The 17,090-nt window shown below is 48.0% G+C and overlaps 2 protein-coding genes across 3 annotated transcripts; both read right to left on the minus strand.

The window, feature by feature from the left end:
* Window positions 1-2,163: 2,163 nt before the first annotated feature.
* Window positions 2,164-14,800, minus strand: rnf10 (ring finger protein 10). The gene is made up of 17 exons (XM_076993833.1): window positions 14,286-14,800; window positions 12,887-13,077; window positions 12,484-12,689; window positions 11,849-11,939; window positions 9,814-9,998; window positions 9,579-9,715; window positions 9,145-9,302; window positions 7,392-7,523; window positions 5,821-6,034; window positions 5,589-5,722; window positions 5,234-5,351; window positions 4,777-4,878; window positions 4,429-4,566; window positions 4,233-4,324; window positions 4,082-4,139; window positions 3,816-3,980; window positions 2,164-3,426 (listed from the first exon to the last, which is right to left on the minus strand). Exons 1-17 carry the CDS (start codon window positions 14,431-14,433, stop codon window positions 3,353-3,355), a joined length of 2,343 nt encoding a protein of 780 aa, XP_076849948.1. The 5' UTR covers window positions 14,434-14,800; the 3' UTR covers window positions 2,164-3,352.
* Window positions 14,801-15,042: 242 nt separating this feature from the next.
* Window positions 15,043-17,070, minus strand: pop5 (POP5 homolog, ribonuclease P/MRP subunit). 2 transcript variants are annotated; one of them, XM_076993834.1, is made up of 5 exons: window positions 16,913-17,070; window positions 16,686-16,828; window positions 16,299-16,448; window positions 15,789-15,872; window positions 15,043-15,541 (listed from the first exon to the last, which is right to left on the minus strand). In XM_076993834.1, exons 1-5 carry the CDS (start codon window positions 16,930-16,932, stop codon window positions 15,393-15,395), a joined length of 546 nt encoding a protein of 181 aa, XP_076849949.1. In that variant the 5' UTR covers window positions 16,933-17,070; the 3' UTR covers window positions 15,043-15,392. The 2 variants fall into 2 exon arrangements, with proteins under 2 accessions (XP_076849949.1, XP_076849950.1); XM_076993835.1 differs by lacking the exon at window positions 15,043-15,541 and having other exon boundaries at window positions 16,177-16,448.
* Window positions 17,071-17,090: the final 20 nt, after the last annotated feature.

Here is a 17,090-nt window from a genome sequence, read left to right on the forward strand (position 1 = left end):
TCCCAAGTGGCTGTGGCCCACTCCAAAGCCTCTCCGGTGAGACGTGAAATAAAGAAGGCAATCTTACTACTATCGGGGCTAGGGGGGTTGTTGTTGTTGTAGATCTCACATTGAAGCAAGAACCCACGGCAGGCTTCCGGGTTTCCGTTGTACTTGTCTGGTTTGCTAACGGTGTAGTAAAGGGCGGGGGTCGGGTTCTCGGTGGGCACCTCCGCTGGGGAACTGGGTGCAGCGATAGCCATCCTCTGTAGCTGTGAGGTGATCTCCTGCATGTTTTGTGCCATGCTGGCCAACTGCTGTTGATATTCGTCCTGTTGTCTTGAGATGTGATCTAAGGACGTACTGATCTCACCGAAGTGTTGTTGATGCTGTCCCAGGAGCTGTCCTTGAGCAGCGACGGCCCGCGCAACACCGTTGGAGTCTGTTGAGGTGGCGAAGTATTCTGTGACGCTTGGAACATAACGAAACACAGACGCTTGCAGACTGTACTCGAAGATTAGTTTAATAAGCAAAAGGGGATTCCAAAGAGAGGTCGAAGGCAGTCCAGGTTCAAACACAATGATCAATCCGAGAGGGCAGAGGTACCAGAGGACGAATCCGAGAGAGAGAGAGAACGTGAAAGAAGTGCAGGTCAAACCAGGGAAACAGACTATGAAAAGGCTTGGTATGCGTTCAAGTGACTGTCAGCAATACTTCGCAACTATGCATTCTCAGGCAAGGTCTTATATAGCTCTAGTTAACGAGATACAGGTGTCTAATACTCAGGGGAGGCGGATCTCTGCATTCGTGGTGGTGCATGCTGGGAAGTGGAGTTCCCAGGGCTGGAGGTCGTGACACAGGCAACTTGGATACTAATGAATAATTACCTGAACTAAACAATTGTAGCTGGAACAACATAAAACATTTTGTTGGACTCACTAGGCGTATTTGGTTAATATATAACATTTTGTTGGCTCAACTTATTTTCTTTAATTAGACTGAATTCTGTAGTTGTCAGCAGAGCTTAAAATTTGCAATTTGCAGAGCTTAAATTAGACCAACTAAAAAAATTAGGTGCAACGGGTCACTAAGATTTTTTTAGTTGGTGAGACTTGAAATTTTTTACAGTGCAGTGGGGACAGGCTCACTGAATGAACGTTGGCCCAGTGGGGACAGGCTCTCTGAATGAACGTTGGCCCAGTGGGGACAGGCTCTCTGAATGAACGTTGGCCCAGTGGGGACAGGCTCTCTGAATGAACGTTGGCCCAGTGGGGACAGGCTCACTGAATGAAGGTTTGCCCAGTGGGGATAGACTCACTGAATGAACGTTGGCCCAGTGGGGACAGGCTCACTGAATGAAGGTTTGCCCAGTGGGGATAGACTCACTGAATGAATGTTGCTGAAGGTGGTGATGTTAGTAATGATGAGCTGTTGTAGTTGTCATAAATGTATGTTATTGTTTGCTCTGACCATATTGTTGATGGTCTCATTATGTTGTGGTGGAATAGCCATATTATAGCAGTTCTGCAAAAACGTTTAATATTTTTTCCATCATGAAATAAAACTTTACTCTATGTTACTATTATGGTAGTATACTACACTAGTACAGTAGAATACACAGTTCAGTATAGAGGAAAGGTTTACGTAACCATTTTTCCTCCATTCTCATAATCTTCGTCATAATCTCTGAAGTATTGGGACAAACCAAAACATGCAACTTGTGACTTCTTTATAGGGCTCAGGTTGTGATTACCTGTGGGGCCTGGGTTTTGTTTTTGGTAGGTGGGTGTAGCAGCTGCATGGCAGTATTATCCAAAAGAAACCTGCACCAGGTCAAAAGATAGGCTACATGAGTTAGTGGTATTGTGCTACAAGTACATTTTTGGGTCTTGGTGACTACAGAAAACTGAATATGTCCATTTTGTGTTGGTTTCATTCTACACAAACATTTCACACTTTGTTATTGCAAAAGTGTTACCATTCCTCAGTGCTCAAAAACCAAAAATATGTATTTTCCTGTAAAATAATAGATGTTTTGTCTTTTCAGTAGGTGTGTTCTCCTGGAATGTGAGCAGAGGATGTGTGTAGGTTAAATGTTTAATGCAACAAATTACTGCGGACTCCATGTATATGGGTTGTGCTGTGCATTCTCCTTTTCATTGGTCAGGTACCACGACACACACAGACTGTGTAATAATCCTTTATTCATTCCAAATAAGTCAATACGCTTGTTTCATCACGGGTTCCTTCTAGCAGATTCAAAAAACCAAAAACAACTCTGAACGAAGACATTACAGCTTTCCTGTCTACATGCCCTCTTAACTCAGTAAAAGAAAACGGAGCGGGTGCTCTCTGAAGCTCCGCCCCTCTGCCAATGGCAACACTGACAGTACTGAACCCAATCCCAGCCAGTCTAGTCAGGCCAAACCATCCACCAACTGGTGAAATTTTCCAACAAGCCAAAAAGTTAGGCGCATCACACTGCCAGATCCTGAAACAGCGTTGCTTTGGAGAGTAACTGGTAATTAACAGTGCTTTATGCTGATTACGGCTGGTGTGTATGTGGAGGAAAAGTGCCATGGAGCTCCAGTAGTTCCTAAGGAGAAGGGGAAGGGGACTGTAGGAAGCCAGCGTGCTGCAGTGCCGCCCTGGTGTTAGCACCTCGCTACTGCAGGTCACTGCAGAAAGGTCATGGACACGCCCCCTGTGGTGTAGGAGCAGCAGGTAGCAGATGTTTGGGAGGGGCCCAGAGACGCTGAAGAGAGGACCAGACACTCCAGCAGCTGGCTGGCTGCTGTGCACTGGTCATCCCCCAAAACTGCATCACTGCACCCCAGAAGCAAAACGCTTTTGACATTAACTCGGCAGTGGAGTGGCCCACACCCGTACACCCTACACCTGTACGCCCTACACCGGGACGCCATAAAAGTGGTTTATCGTTACTTATCACCTCACATTTTTTAAACTACTTAACTGTACTGGGGCCGTTAAAAATCGATGAATGCAATCAGATTGCAGCTACAAGTTTACGGTTCAGAATGTGTGTGCAGTGGCGCGGTGTGTTGTGGTCCTTAATGAAAGGCAGAGGGCAGGTTTGACTAACCTACGGTAACAGCAGCTTGGCTGTATTAGTAATGCCGGGTCTATGGCATGCACCACGCTGAACTTGCTAGGGCACCGAGGTCAGTCAGATTAGACTAGCACTGATCCTCCATTCAGGGTCTACTCATGACTACACTAACACAGAGAAGGCCAACACGGAGGGAAGGACGGAGGGGGCGGGGCTTAGAGAGGGGGGAGGACAGAGGGCGGGAAAGGCTAAAGTGGGCGGGGCTTAGAAAGGGAGATGGGAACAGGCAGATCTGCAGTCCGTTTACTTTGCGTGAACCATAGATGTGCTGAAGAGAAGCTTTTGTTTTTTCTTCTTTTTCTTTCCTCCTTTGTCCTCTGAGAGAGAGAGAGAGAGAGAGAGAGAGAGAGAGAGAGAGAGAGAGCGAGCGAGAGATTGTCACCTTGGTGTCACAGTCAAAACAAGAGCATGAAAGACACACCAGACACAACATACTCATGCACTGCTTTGGTGCTCCAGTTTTGGGGTTTTCTTCATGTTTCAAAAAATGTGCATATACATACACACATCTATATATAAACAAATTCTCTCGTACAGTTGGTGGGACGTTAGTGTCTACCCACCTGCTGATGACCAAGTCATTTTCAATAAAACAAGACAGTGGGAGCATTTTTTGAAAGAAGGGAACAGTGTCACCACCAGGGACACGCACAGTCAAAGATGAACGCTGTAGTATAGATGTCTATGAGCAAGGGCGGGGACTGACCAGAAGTGGGCGGAGCTTGAGCCGGGGCAGCAGGGGTGTGGTCCAGACGCAACAGTGCCGCCTCGAACGCCTGGCTGAAGGAGTTCTGGAAGTTTGGCACTGGCACCCGGTCTGAACCATCACTCTCCCCATCACTGTCGGCCACTGGAGGAGCCAGGAACACATCTACACACGACCACGAGGGGGCAGAAGTGAGCAGGAGATGCAAAGAAAAACAGAATGAGTGACTATTGAGTGGGAATCTTGGATAAACTCCAGAAACTCACCCTTCTTTGGGGCAGGTTTGGGCCCGACTTCCCCACGGGCCTTTCCACCTTTCAGCATCTACACAGGTGGACAGACACACGGTTAGTTCAGGTGTCCGTGGGAGAAGAGAACATGCGATGGTTTTGCAGGGGCAGCTGTGCGCACGTGTACCTGGGCGAAGGACACGCAGTGAGAGTCCTCTTCCACGCCCGCCACACTCACGCAGGGACTCTGCCCACTCAGACTGGGGAACATCAGTCCGTCTGAAAGGTGGAACAGCCTTCAACACCACCACCTCCACACCACAACATGTTTGTCCAGCCACAGAGACTGTTCTCTTGTAGAGTCTTATGGTGAAGGGTGTTACCGGAGGCAGGGCTGCAGCTGAGCACAGAGGGGGAGCCGGGCGCCGGGTCTGGGGCCTGCAGAGGGAGGCAGTGCTGGGGCGGGGAGCCAAACGCCGGGAACTGCTGCAGGTTCTCCAGGCCGATGTGCACTTCTGGGTCTATCACACACACACACACACACACACACACACACACACACACACACACACACACACACACACACACACACACACACTTCATTTAGCATAAAGAGCTCCAGACTACAGAAACGCATCCATATGCAAAACACCACAATGGACTTGGAGCGTGTAGCACGATAGCAGACTCGATGCTTCAAAGCCATCCGACATCTGCTGAAGACTACTCACACTTCCCCTGCTTCCTGTTCTCCTCCATCTCAATCCTTCTCTCCCTCCTCCGCTCATCCCTCACTTTCTTCTGCCTCAGGCGCTTCCTCTTCTCCAGGTCATCTGGGAGGAAGGGGCGGGACAAAAGGCGAGCGTGAAACATCAGAGTCTGAAACTCAGGCAGGCGTGTGTGTGTGTGTGTGTGTGTGCGTGCATGCATGCAGATACGCATGTGTGTGTGCATGCATGCGTGCAGGCACTCGTGTGTGTGCGTGCGTGAGTGTGAGTGTGTGTTCTACAGTGGAGAACCAGTCTCACTGACTTTGTGAAACTGCGGAACATGCTGATTCGCTCTCATATGCATGATCTGAAAGACGTAACCTGTGATGTACACTACGAGAATTATGCGTGCAGGCACTCGTGTGCGTGCGTGCGTGAGTGAGTGTGTGTGTGTGTGCGTGCGTGGAGCCGGCGGTACCTGCGAAGCTGTCCAGGGTCTCCTTGGAGAGGACAGGGGGCTGCAGGTTGAGCTCACAGATGCTGAACTCGCAGGTGAGAGGCAGGTGAGACAGATAGCGGTGTCTGCGGCGAACATCCTGCACAGTGAATCAGAACCACACACAAACAACTGTGCTTGTTGGTCAGAAGACTTGTCAATGGTTAAATTCTCTTAAAAGTTTCTAAAGATTTAAAAAGTTACTATTTTTCATAAATACTTTTTTATTTTCATGCAGAAAGTTTGTAGTTCTAGTCTGTAGTTTGTAATGTGGGGTCCATGAACACACACCTGACACACCACACACACACACACACCTCCACTAATGTGCGTGTACCTCGTTGATGGTGTGTCCCTCTATCTCCACCACGGTAGCGGTGATGGACTCTGGGCTCTTCTCCAGACTGCCGTACTCCCTGAGTAGACAGCGCACGTTCACAGGGTGTAGGAACATCTGCTGCCCGTCCTCCGCTACACACACACGGAAAACAAAATACACCAGTACATTAAAGACACAAAGTTATTTGAACGTGTTCCAGTGTGTGTGTAGGCACATACACACCACACACCTTGGTAGAAGTAATAGAAGGGTCCGTGCTGAGAGGTGTGAGATGGTCCACTCTCACTCAGCTCTGGGACTGGGGCCTCCTCTTCAGGACCTTCAGGCACCTCCTCGGCCACCTCGGTTACATCCGAGGTCTCCAGCTCAGGCAGCTGGAAGGGCAGCTCGTAGGGGGCCTCCTGTACTTCATCATCAAATGCGGACGCGTACTGCAAAATGGGCTGTGGAGGGAGAGACCGGGACTGAACTCTGCTACACACAGGACGGACGACGGACTTTCAAAGCATCTATATGAGCGCGTCTCGCTCTGGTCTACGTTACTGAGCTCGGCAGGACTAAAAGTTCACGCTAGGCCTGTCGTGATAATTACATTATCGACTTATCGTACGATAATTTTTTTAAGCGCGATCATTTTTGCTGATGTCGATAACTGGCCATTGGGTTTCCGCGCAAATTTGTTTACATGAGAATACACCGCGACTACGTTAGATTTCAGAAAGGCACGCAGTGCTGCTCTCTCGCACTCCCCTCCGCGAACGGCGGAAGCGTTCATACTTTCCGCATCACATTCTTTGCAGTGTTGTCCGAAACGATATGTGGTAGTATAAAGAAACACCCCTCAAAAACAGGAGAAGGAACATTTACTTGACGAAGTTTAATGTTGCTTTGTGTTTCAGGTTGGAAAAGTGCTGGAATTTGTTCGTTTCACAACAAATATCTGTCTGACTGAACAGTTCTCCTGTATTATGTTAACAAATATGAGCCTCTTTTAATTCCAGGACGAAACATGAGAGAACGTGAAGACGTTAAGATTGGGCGTTTTGAAAATAATCAACCATTAAATAATGTGATTAAAAGCTAATTATTTCGAGTATATGTATAAATATTTAACTTGAGTTTAACGTGCTGGGAAATACTGAAGTGTTTTAATTCCACCTTGTAAAGATGTTTAAACCCTGCAAACATGACATCGTTCATTGCCCTCAGTCGCGGCCTGCGCGAAGTTACAAAATTCGCATGGGCGGAGCCACTACGATTACATCATTTTCGCCACGTGGACGCTCGCGCTGCGTCAAGTATAAACCAGCCTCAACTCGCTATATAGCCAGAGATGCTGCCGTTAAATAAGGTCGAAAAGAAAACATTTATAAATATGCTGCAAAGATTTGACAAGCAGTATTAACTGCCAAAGAAAACCTATATCTCCCAAACTGCCATTCCAACCTTATATAATGAAGTGAAAGATGGCATTCTGAAGGAGATTAGACATCTCATTTTACTCTGCCACTACAGATATGTGGTCAAGCTCAAATATGACCCCATACATGAGCTTTACAATACATTACATTATTGGAAACTGGTGCAATTGTATTATGCTACTATATTATTATTGTGGCACATTGTCCTAAAGCTCATTTGGGGAGCCCAGAAGCAGGAAAAAATTATATAATGGCACTTTAAAATGACAATATTATCGTTTATTGCAATAATTTCTGGGACAATATATCGTTCTGAAAATTGTTATCGTGACAGGCCTAGTTCACGTTGCACATCCTCCCTCGCTGCAGGTCTGTTTACCTTGGAGCTGGTGAGGTTGTTGACGGCCACCTCAGCAGGTGTGCGGTCGGCCAGGGACAGTCTCCCCACATCAGCTCCTCCCCCAGCACCTCCGTCCTGACTCTTCTGCTTCAGCAGGAGGTCCTCCCTCTCCTGCGCACACAACACACATGCTTGAAGCACACAGGTAGCAGGGTCGTCCTGCTCCTGTCTGAGGTGTGTGTGTGTGTGTGTGTGTGTACCTGTAACTGAAGCAGGGCCCCCTGTATAAAGCAGGCCTTAGGGTCGTCCTGCTCCTGTCTGAGGTGTGTGTGTGTGTGTGTACCTGTAACTGAAGCAGGGCCCCCTGTATGAAGCAGGCCTGAGGGTCGTCCTGCTCCTGTCTGAGGTGTGTGTGTGTGTGTGTGTACCTGTAACTGAAGCAGGGCCCCCTGTATGAAGCAGGCCTGAGGGTCGTCCTGCTCCTGTCTGAGGTGTGTGTGTGTGTGTGTGTGTGTACCTGTAACTGAAGCAGGGCCCCCTGTATGAAGCAGGCCTGAGGGTCGTCCTGCTCCTGTCTGAGGTGTGTGTGTGTGTGTGTGTACCTGTAACTGAAGCAGGGCCCCCTGTAGGAAGCAGGCCTGAGGGTCGTCCTGCTCCTGTCTGAGGTGTGTGTGTGTGTGTGTACCTGTAACTGAAGCAGGGCCCCCTGTATGAAGCAGGCCTGAGGGTCGTCCTGCTCCTGTCTGAGGTGTGTGTGTGTGTGTGTGTGTACCTGTAACTGAAGCAGGGCCCCCTGTATGAAGCAGGCCTGAGGGTCGTCCTGCTCCTGTCTGAGGTGTGTGTGTGTGTACCTGTAACTGAAGCAGGGCCCCCTGTATGAAGCAGGCCTGAGGGTCGTCCTGCTCCTGTCTGAGGTGTGTGTGTGTGTGTGTGTGTGTACCTGTAACTGAAGCAGGGCCCCCTGTATGAAGCAGGCCTGAGGGTCGTCCTGCTCCTGTCTGAGGTGTGTGTGTGTGTACCTGTAACTGAAGCAGGGCCCCCTGTATGAAGCAGGCCTGAGGGTCGTCCTGCTCCTGTCTGAGGTGTGTGTGTGTGTGTGTGTACCTGTAACTGAAGCAGGGCCCCCTGTAGGAAGCAGGCCTGAGGGTCGTCCTGCTCCTGTCTGAGGTGTGTGTGTGTGTGTGTGTACCTGTAACTGAAGCAGGGCCCCCTGTATGAAGCAGGCCTGAGGGTCGTCCTGCTCCTGTCTGAGGTGTGTGTGTGTGTGTGTGTGTGTACCTGTAACTGAAGCAGGGCCCCCTGTATGAAGCAGGCCTGAGGGTCGTCCTGCTCCTGTCTGAGGTGTGTGTGTGTGTGTGTGTACCTGTAACTGAAGCAGGGCCCCCTGTATGAAGCAGGCCTGAGGGTCGTCCTGCTCCTGTCTGAGGTGTGTGTGTGTGTGTGTACCTGTAACTGAAGCAGGGCCCCCTGTATGAAGCAGGCCTGAGGGTCGTCCTGCTCCTGTCTGAGGTGTGTGTGTGTGTGTGTGTACCTGTAACTGAAGCAGGGCCCCCTGTATGAAGCAGGCCTGAGGGTCGTCCTGCTCCTGTCTGAGGTGTGTGTGTGTGTGTGTGTACCTGTAACTGAAGCAGGGCCCCCTGTATGAAGCAGGCCTGAGGGTCGTCCTGCTCCTGTCTGAGGTGTGTGTGTGTGTGTGTACCTGTAACTGAAGCAGGGCCCCCTGTATGAAGCAGGCCTGAGGGTCGTCCTGCTCCTGTCTGAGGTGTGTGTGTGTGTGTGTGTGTGTGTGTACCTGTAACTGAAGCAGGGCCCCCTGTATGAAGCAGGCCTGAGGGTCGTCCTGCTCCTGTCTGAGCTGGTGCTTCAGTGCTGCTCTCTCCTCGGCAAGAAGACCCAGGACCTGCTCCTGAGACGCCAACAGCAGCTTCGAGTACGCACTCAGGCGCACATCTGCGTACACACACACACACACACACACACACACACACACACACACACACAGAACATTCAGCGAGTCACAGACATGTCACATCTCCATGCAAGTGTTTTGGTAAGCTTTCCCTTTAAAAACAAGCACATTAAAACCATTTTATAATTACGCAAAAAAAGAATATGCAAAAAAAAAAAAGTGGGAATAAAAATTCCTGGAGCATACCATGTAATACAAAAGACAAATGACTGAAAACAATGCATCAGCCTCCCTTTAGACTGGGAGCACCCCCCCACCTCCAAAGCGGATGGGCTCCTCCACTTTAACCCACTGGGAGCTGGGCAGTGCCACCAGCACGCCCTTCTCTCTGCACATCAGACGCATGGTGATGCGGTCGCCGGGCACGTACTGACGCGTCTCCATGGCAACCACACTGCGAAAGGAGAGAGGAAGAGTTCAGTCGCGGCGGTCGCCGTTTACCCCCCCGTCCCCGGACAAACCGAAGCCGCCCCCGTTCGTAAGTTGAAGGACCTTTTGAGGTCGGCGCTGTGCACGGCCTCGTAGCAGATGGGGCACTTGGACCAGCTCTTGTCACTCAGGGAGAGGTAGTGCAGCATGCAGGACCAGCAGTAGATGTGGCCGCAGCGCGTGATGTGTGCAGCCGCCGGAGGATACAGGCAGATGGGGCAGGACGGCACCTCGTGGCTGTAGATGCGCTGTGTGAGGGGGAGGGACACGGTTACCCAACGCAGCGTGTAGTTACACTCCTGTATGTTTGAAGTGAGGGCTGTGTGAGGGGGAGGGACACGGTTACCCAACGCAGCGTGTAGTTACACTCCTGTATGTTTGAAGTGAGGGCTGTGTGAGGGGGAGGGACACGGTTACCCAACGCAGCGTGTAGTTACACTCCTGTATGTTTGAAGTGAGGGCTGTGTGAGGGGGAGGGACACGGTTACCCAACGCAGCGTGTAGTTACACTCCTGTATGTTTGAAGTGAGGGCTGTGCGAGGGGGAGGGACACGGTTACCCAACGCAGCGTGTAGTTACACTCCTGTATGTTTGAAGTGAGGGCTGTGTGAGGGGGAGGGACACGGTTACCCAACGCAGCGTGTAGTTACACTCCTGTATGTTTGAAGTGAGGGCTGTGTGAGGGGGAGGGACACGGTTACCCAACGCGGCGTGTAGTTACACTCCTGTATGTTTGAAGTGAGGGCTGTGTGAGGGGGAGGGACACGGTTACCCAACACAGCGTGTAGTTACACTAGGGATGCAGCGGTAACCGGTTTCACGGTATACCACGGTATTAAAATGCACGGTTATCATACCGTGTGCGTTTGCTTATTACCGGTAAAAAGCAAGCCAGTGGAGAAACTGACCCGCGCATGCGCAACTCCGCTCCGGTTCAGCTACTTAGCACAGCGGTGAGAATGGCAGAAAGTGTATCAGACGTAACAATTTTTTTAACAAAAAAAAAAGCTAAACTAAAGTCAGCGGCGAAAATGACGTAATCGCGGTGGCTCCGCCCGTGCGCGAGGGTCTCGCGCGCTGTCGATTCGCGAGGTCGTGCACCTCTCGAGTTTTGTAACTTTGCGCGCGCCGCGCCTCAGCGCAATGACCAAAGTCATATTTGCAGGGTTCATACACCTATACAAGGTGGAATTAAATCACTTGTATGTCACTTTAAAGGTCCGTTTCAATATTTCCCAGCACCTTAAACTTAATAAAGGTAAATATTTATAAATATACTCGAAATAATTCGCTTTTTCATCACATTATTTAATGGTTGTTTATTTTCAAAACGCCCAATCTTAACGTCTTCACGTTCTCATGTTTCGTCCTGGAATTACAAGAGGCTCGTATTTGCTAACGTAATACAAACGAACTGTGCGGAGTCGCGCGCTACGGTAACTAGTGAAAGTATAAATCTAGCTTTTTATGGTCCTTGCTTTCACTGGATGTGAAAGACGCCATTAATTTACATGTGTTCATTTTCAAATTCTAACGTGCCTGTTTTTCATATGTTAAAACCAGACTCGGTGTGAAAGCCTTAAAATAGAAATCTCTATTGTGAGAGTCATGTCAGAAATAAATCCTCTCTTTCTGCAGTATCTGGTTATATTCTAACTTGGCAGTACAACGGACGTTTACAACAGTTGTTGATCAGACACTGACCCAGGCTGAGTTTATCAGATACTAAATAATTTAAACCTAAATAATTTTACTGAAATCCATGATTTAGGTTTCTCTAATTTTGCAGTATTTATATAAACATGTTTACAGCTTATTTTTTTTAAAGGAGACATTTTGTATACAATAGTTGCAGGTTTCTACAATAAATAGTTAATTGAACAAAAAAAAACTTGTTGTAATTTCTTTAAGGGTCAGTGTATCTTTTAATAATATACAAACTAACTGTGATACCGTGATAACCGTGATACCGCGGTATTTTCTGAGACGGTTATCATACCGTGAAAATCTCATACCGTTGCAACCCTAAGTTACACTCCTGTATGTTTGAAGTGAGGGGAGGAAGAACTGAACCAGGCTCAGAGAACTGAACTCTTACCACTTGCTGCACACAGTCCCAGTTGACCAGCGTGTCGGGGTCAGTGAAGTGAGCTTGATAGTCCTGGTCATTGATCACCACAAACTGGCAGCTACAGAGAGGTGAAACATTGGCTTTAATACAACACAGGACTCGTTAAGGGCACCGCACTACATACACGCACAAAAGGCAAACCAACAAGCTCCACACTTCTTGCATCATTGGAATTAACTGATAATTACATATTAGCTAAAGCAACGTTTGCAGCTCAGTACATTACACCTTCTACATGGCAACTGGCTTGTCCAAATTAAAGCACGTATTAGGAGTTTGACATGAAAATATGAAAAAACTACTATGATGAAAATATGAAAAAACTACTATGATGAAAATATGAAAAAACTACTATGATGAAAATATGAAAAAACTACTATGATGAAAATATGAAAAAACTACTATGATGAAAATATGAAAAAACTACTATGATGAAAATATGAAAAAACTACTATGATGAAAATATGAAAAAACTACTAGGGACTGAGCACGACAGGAGAGATGATGTTCAGAGAATGAACGCAGCTGCCTTGCCATTGCAGCCGAACTCGGCTAACTTTGCTACAGCCTGCGTGGAGGTCAGACCAGCACGGTCCACTCACTTGGCCTGCAGGAAAAGCTCCTTGTTGAAGGGCTTGTGCTTGTGGCCCCACTTGTTGCGGCGACCCCAGCAGGAATGGCCATCGCCTCCAGAGCCAAAATGGCCTCCGCGCGGCTCAAAGGTAAAATTGAGCAAGTGGTTCAGACTAATCTTCTTGGGTCCAGAAAACTGAGCCGGGCTAAATTCGGCCCGGCGGGTCTCTGCTACCTAAAAGAGAAAGATCACCACCGTAAGCGCCGGAAACGGAACACAGTCCTCTCCCCAACTACTAGAGTCAGAAAGGCTTCAACACTGCTCAAATTAAGCAAACAAGTGTATCAGAACACACCGAGTGAGCACATTTTTTATGCGAAAACTGTATTTATCCAGCACTTGAACTGTATGTGTTTGCATGGGCCTCTCACCTCTTCTCTTCTCCCACCGCCCATGAGCCCACCCGGTCGGCCACCTCCAGCGCCTCTCTGGGGGGGTCTCTTGTCGAAACTCTTGCCTTTCTGTGGGTGGGTGCGACGGGGGCCTGGGAAACCCTCCACCTTGGGGAAGGAGGGCTCACGCTTACGGGTGTAGCGCTTGGAACCTCCATTACTCTTAGCATCTAACAGGGAGGGAAGACGGATGTAGTACGTTACTGCATCATTTCAATACGTGGATTTCAAATGTACATGCTCCACGGTTCTGAACTTCTGCTGTAGAACAGATGGACAGTGGGCCTGTACGAATGTAAAGTAATCCCGTTTGCCTGATGGTCCCTGTTCAAATTAGCCAGAAATGTTGCTGCTACAACATTGCACATTTTTTCTGTACATTGTAAGACGTCATGGCATTAAAAAGGAAAGTAAACCGGGTGACCAGACTGAACTTTGAAGTGCCTCAGGGCCCCTCATGATAAGAGCACTTGGTGTGTAAACACAAAGCTTATCATTCAAATACAGAGACACTCTTACATATGACCAAGCACATCATAACCAAAACACACACACTTGACTCTGGTCAAAACAAAAGGGCTCCAACAAAAACCTTCAGCTTTAAGAACTGCTTTGGATTCGTGTCTTTGCCTGAGCTGGAGGGCCTTCCAGCTATGAGGCTTTTCCTCGAGTCACGTGGTGATCCACAGAACAGGAATAGCTTCTGGGCAACAGTTTCATATGTACAAGTGGTCGCTCTACGTCTGGCAATCCCCATTACACACCGACGACAGAGAATTATTAAATAGATAATGTATAGTTAAATGTATAGTTACGTTTAGTTACCCAAGATCTCACAAACCTCCAAACTAAAAACACAACGCAAAATCCTGCTTTGAAAAATGCCATAAGTCATTCAATTAGTGTGTTGTTTATCATCTTACCCTAGATAAATAAGCAAAAAGCCCACGTTTGAAAACGGCCAGTTTTGTCAGCTAGGTAAAAGTAACTTTAGCTAGAAGCCAATTAGTTAACAAAAGTTAATTCCGAGTAGCATTCCAAGTTAAGCCTCTCTTAAAGGCCTAAAGGCCCAGTATCGTGATAACATGGTGTGGTTAAATGGTTAAACCACTGTGTTAAACCACTGTGTTTGAGCCCCAGTTTAACACAACACTCCATGTTTACGTGTGTTGACGCCTCTGCGCGCGTGCCAGCGGCCACAGGCCCGCGCGTGCGCGGTACCGCGCGAGCGTTAGCCGTTAGAAGCTAAGCTAACAAAACTAAATAATTTAGGCCTACTACGCCACTTCGGACGAGGCAAAACCCTAAAACTCGAACAAAAAACAAAAACAAAACATAGTTAGAGAAAATGGTTGAGTGAATGAGCGTGTGTCGGTACCGGTTTTGGTCTTAGCGTCTGTGGGAGCGGGGCCTGAAGAGCGCGGCGGGACTTTGCCGCTGGCGTTCGGGTTCTTCTCCATGTTGGGGCAGCTGGGCGAAGGACTGGGGCCGGACTCCTGGGAGAGAGCGTCCGAGCTCTTTAGCATCAAACGGGGCAAAGGAAGAGAACGACGGGTCGTTGCGGGTGCGGGTCAGGCGGCGAAGGCCCTGGTTCATTTCTGTCAGACGCGGGTACTCCATTACGGCGACATCTCGACAAACAAAACAAACCGAGAAAAGTAGAGACACAACCCAAATGTCTCAATAAAGAAGACTGTGAGGAGGAGAAAACGTGCCCAAACGAGCGGGGTCTTAACCCCGACACAAAAAAACGTAGTTCTTTCCTTGTAGTGGGAACTGTTGCGCCCCACAAGGCGTTAGCCGCTCCCCAATGTAGGAAAACGGATTAAATACCAGGTTTTTTACCCGAATTTCTGTCCAGCATAAACAGGATCTCGCTTGTGGCGACAGGTCGCCAAACAGGAACCGTGAACACCCGGATGAGAGTTATAAGACTGGCGTAAACGGCCGCGTGCGCATGCGCGAGTTTAACGCTTCTGATTGGGTAGCCTGCATATCGCGGCCCACCACATTTGTTATGTGCGTGCTGTTTATGGAAGCGCCGTATCTTTAGCATTAAACTTAGAGAAATGTTTATTTATGCAAATGAGAAAATGTGTGACGCTCCTGCTTCGTTTGGGCTGCAACAAAAAATGCCCATTTGACAAAGTATTTATTTAATTTACAGTTGACTATAGGACACAGCATTTACAGTTAAACAATGGCAAAGAATACAGATTAAATGCAACAGTTTAATTACCTGGATATTTACTATTTAGCCCAGGCTATTATAAAACTATTACATGGTTAGACTGTTTACAAACAGTTATAAACAACTGACAGTTTTTCATGTTTTCAAAGAAATGTAAATAGTGTCTTTACAGTATTATCTGCTTCCCCATTTATTATGCATGAAGATGACACCCTCCTTGAAAGTTAGAGGGTTACAATGCATGGAGGAGGGGTAATGTTTGGTAATATAAAACATAACTTGGATCAAGTCTTTCTACGTGTCGGTGGTCTGTGGTTTAACCTTCTCCTCTTCACGGTCTTCTCCAAAATCATCATCACTACCACTATCATGTTCCTCCTCTGCTACTCTGAATTTCCTGAGAGAACAGCTCAAGACTGCTCTTCGCACCTCTTGTTTTTCAGCTATGAAAGGTGAGAGAGAGAAAGAGACAAAGATGATTCCCACAGAAACAGTTTACTGTGCACATGTGCATTAACGTTCGGGGTTCTGGCCCTTGTTGGAGATGGTACCAGCCTCAGGTAAAGCTGTTGTAATATTACTAAGCCCAAGAGGGAGCTCATGCAATAATGCATCTCCTTTAGTCCTTTAAAACACCGGTGGTCAACCAAAGTTGTTAGACACTGTAAAAACACAGATGGTCCATCTTACCCTCCGTCTTGCAGTGTGGAAGCATTCGACAGAGCTGCTGTCTGCCATATTTCACAAGAAACTTCTGGCATGTTCTGATGGTCCCTGCAGAGTGAGTGAGAACAATTGGATTTAAACCCATGTAAACAATTTCATGTAGAGTATTGGAGTAATATGGGCTTAACTAGTACATGCAGTACGACCAATTCTCACAACGAAACATTTCTTGTTCAGAAACAGCTGTAAAGGAAGACCCAGTCTGCTCTGCAAGGTCCCTGCTCCACTCACACTGGCATTACACGCGCTCATCTGTGTGAGATCGGCATTACTGTCATTCTCCCTATGAACAATACCAACATCTGCCTTAACATTCCCACTTTCAGAAATCCCCGGACAGCCCCTGTGGTACCATGCAGGCTTGCTGGAATAGCGCGGGATTCACATGCAGGGCACAGCCGCGAGAAGGATGCACGTGGAGATGCACGCGGTAACAGTCCCGTGCGTTCCCACGCAAGTCTGACGCCCTCTTACCTCCGATGTGTATGCAGTTGAAGAAACACTGCAGGTTCTGCCCCCGGCTCCATATTCTGGTGACGAAGGGGAGGGCGGACCAGAGGAGGCGATAGTGGGCCTTCCGGAGCCGCAGGAGGACCACTCCCGTGTACGCATTCACATAGGTCACTGAAACAAGTCAACTGTCAGAAGACTCACTTCTCTAACAAGCGCGCAGGGGTTTACGAAACTAAAAACGTGCAGTAAACAACTACAAAAATACAACTAATTTAATAATCAATATCCATAATTTGGATGGGTCATCCAAATTTCCTATCCAATCCCTTTGAGTACCGTGAATGTGGTATGAATAGATCTAAGCTGTAAGAATAGATCTTTCTAAGAAGACAGCATGTTGGTGGTCACCTGAAGAGCCGATGCTGTAGAGCGCAGCGCCGTACACGCCGTGGGCTTTGATAACCGCCGCTTTGATCGCCTCGTAAATGGCCGTCTCCGTCAGGAGCTGAAGACTATTCCGCTCAGAAACACACACCTCGCACAGTAGATATCTACAAATCAATACACACATGGTCAACATGTAAATATACTCCGCGAAAATATGGACAAACTGTGAACTTAAAAGTCATGTTTACCTATTTTTTATGCGGACCATGTTTGCACACGTGCTGAACCGCCTGCGAAAAACATATTTCTTTTCCGGTTTTACTGTTAGCCAATCAAAAGTGGATGTTGCTCAAAGAGGCGGGTCACAGCTAAATATATGCGAGGACCTTTTAAAGGGTCGTTTGTACAGGCATAAGATAGCCTTTC

Source organism: Brachyhypopomus gauderio, unplaced genomic scaffold (assembly GCF_052324685.1).
Source record: "Brachyhypopomus gauderio isolate BG-103 unplaced genomic scaffold, BGAUD_0.2 sc124, whole genome shotgun sequence".
In the NCBI taxonomy this organism is placed as follows: domain Eukaryota; kingdom Metazoa; phylum Chordata; class Actinopteri; order Gymnotiformes; family Hypopomidae; genus Brachyhypopomus; species Brachyhypopomus gauderio.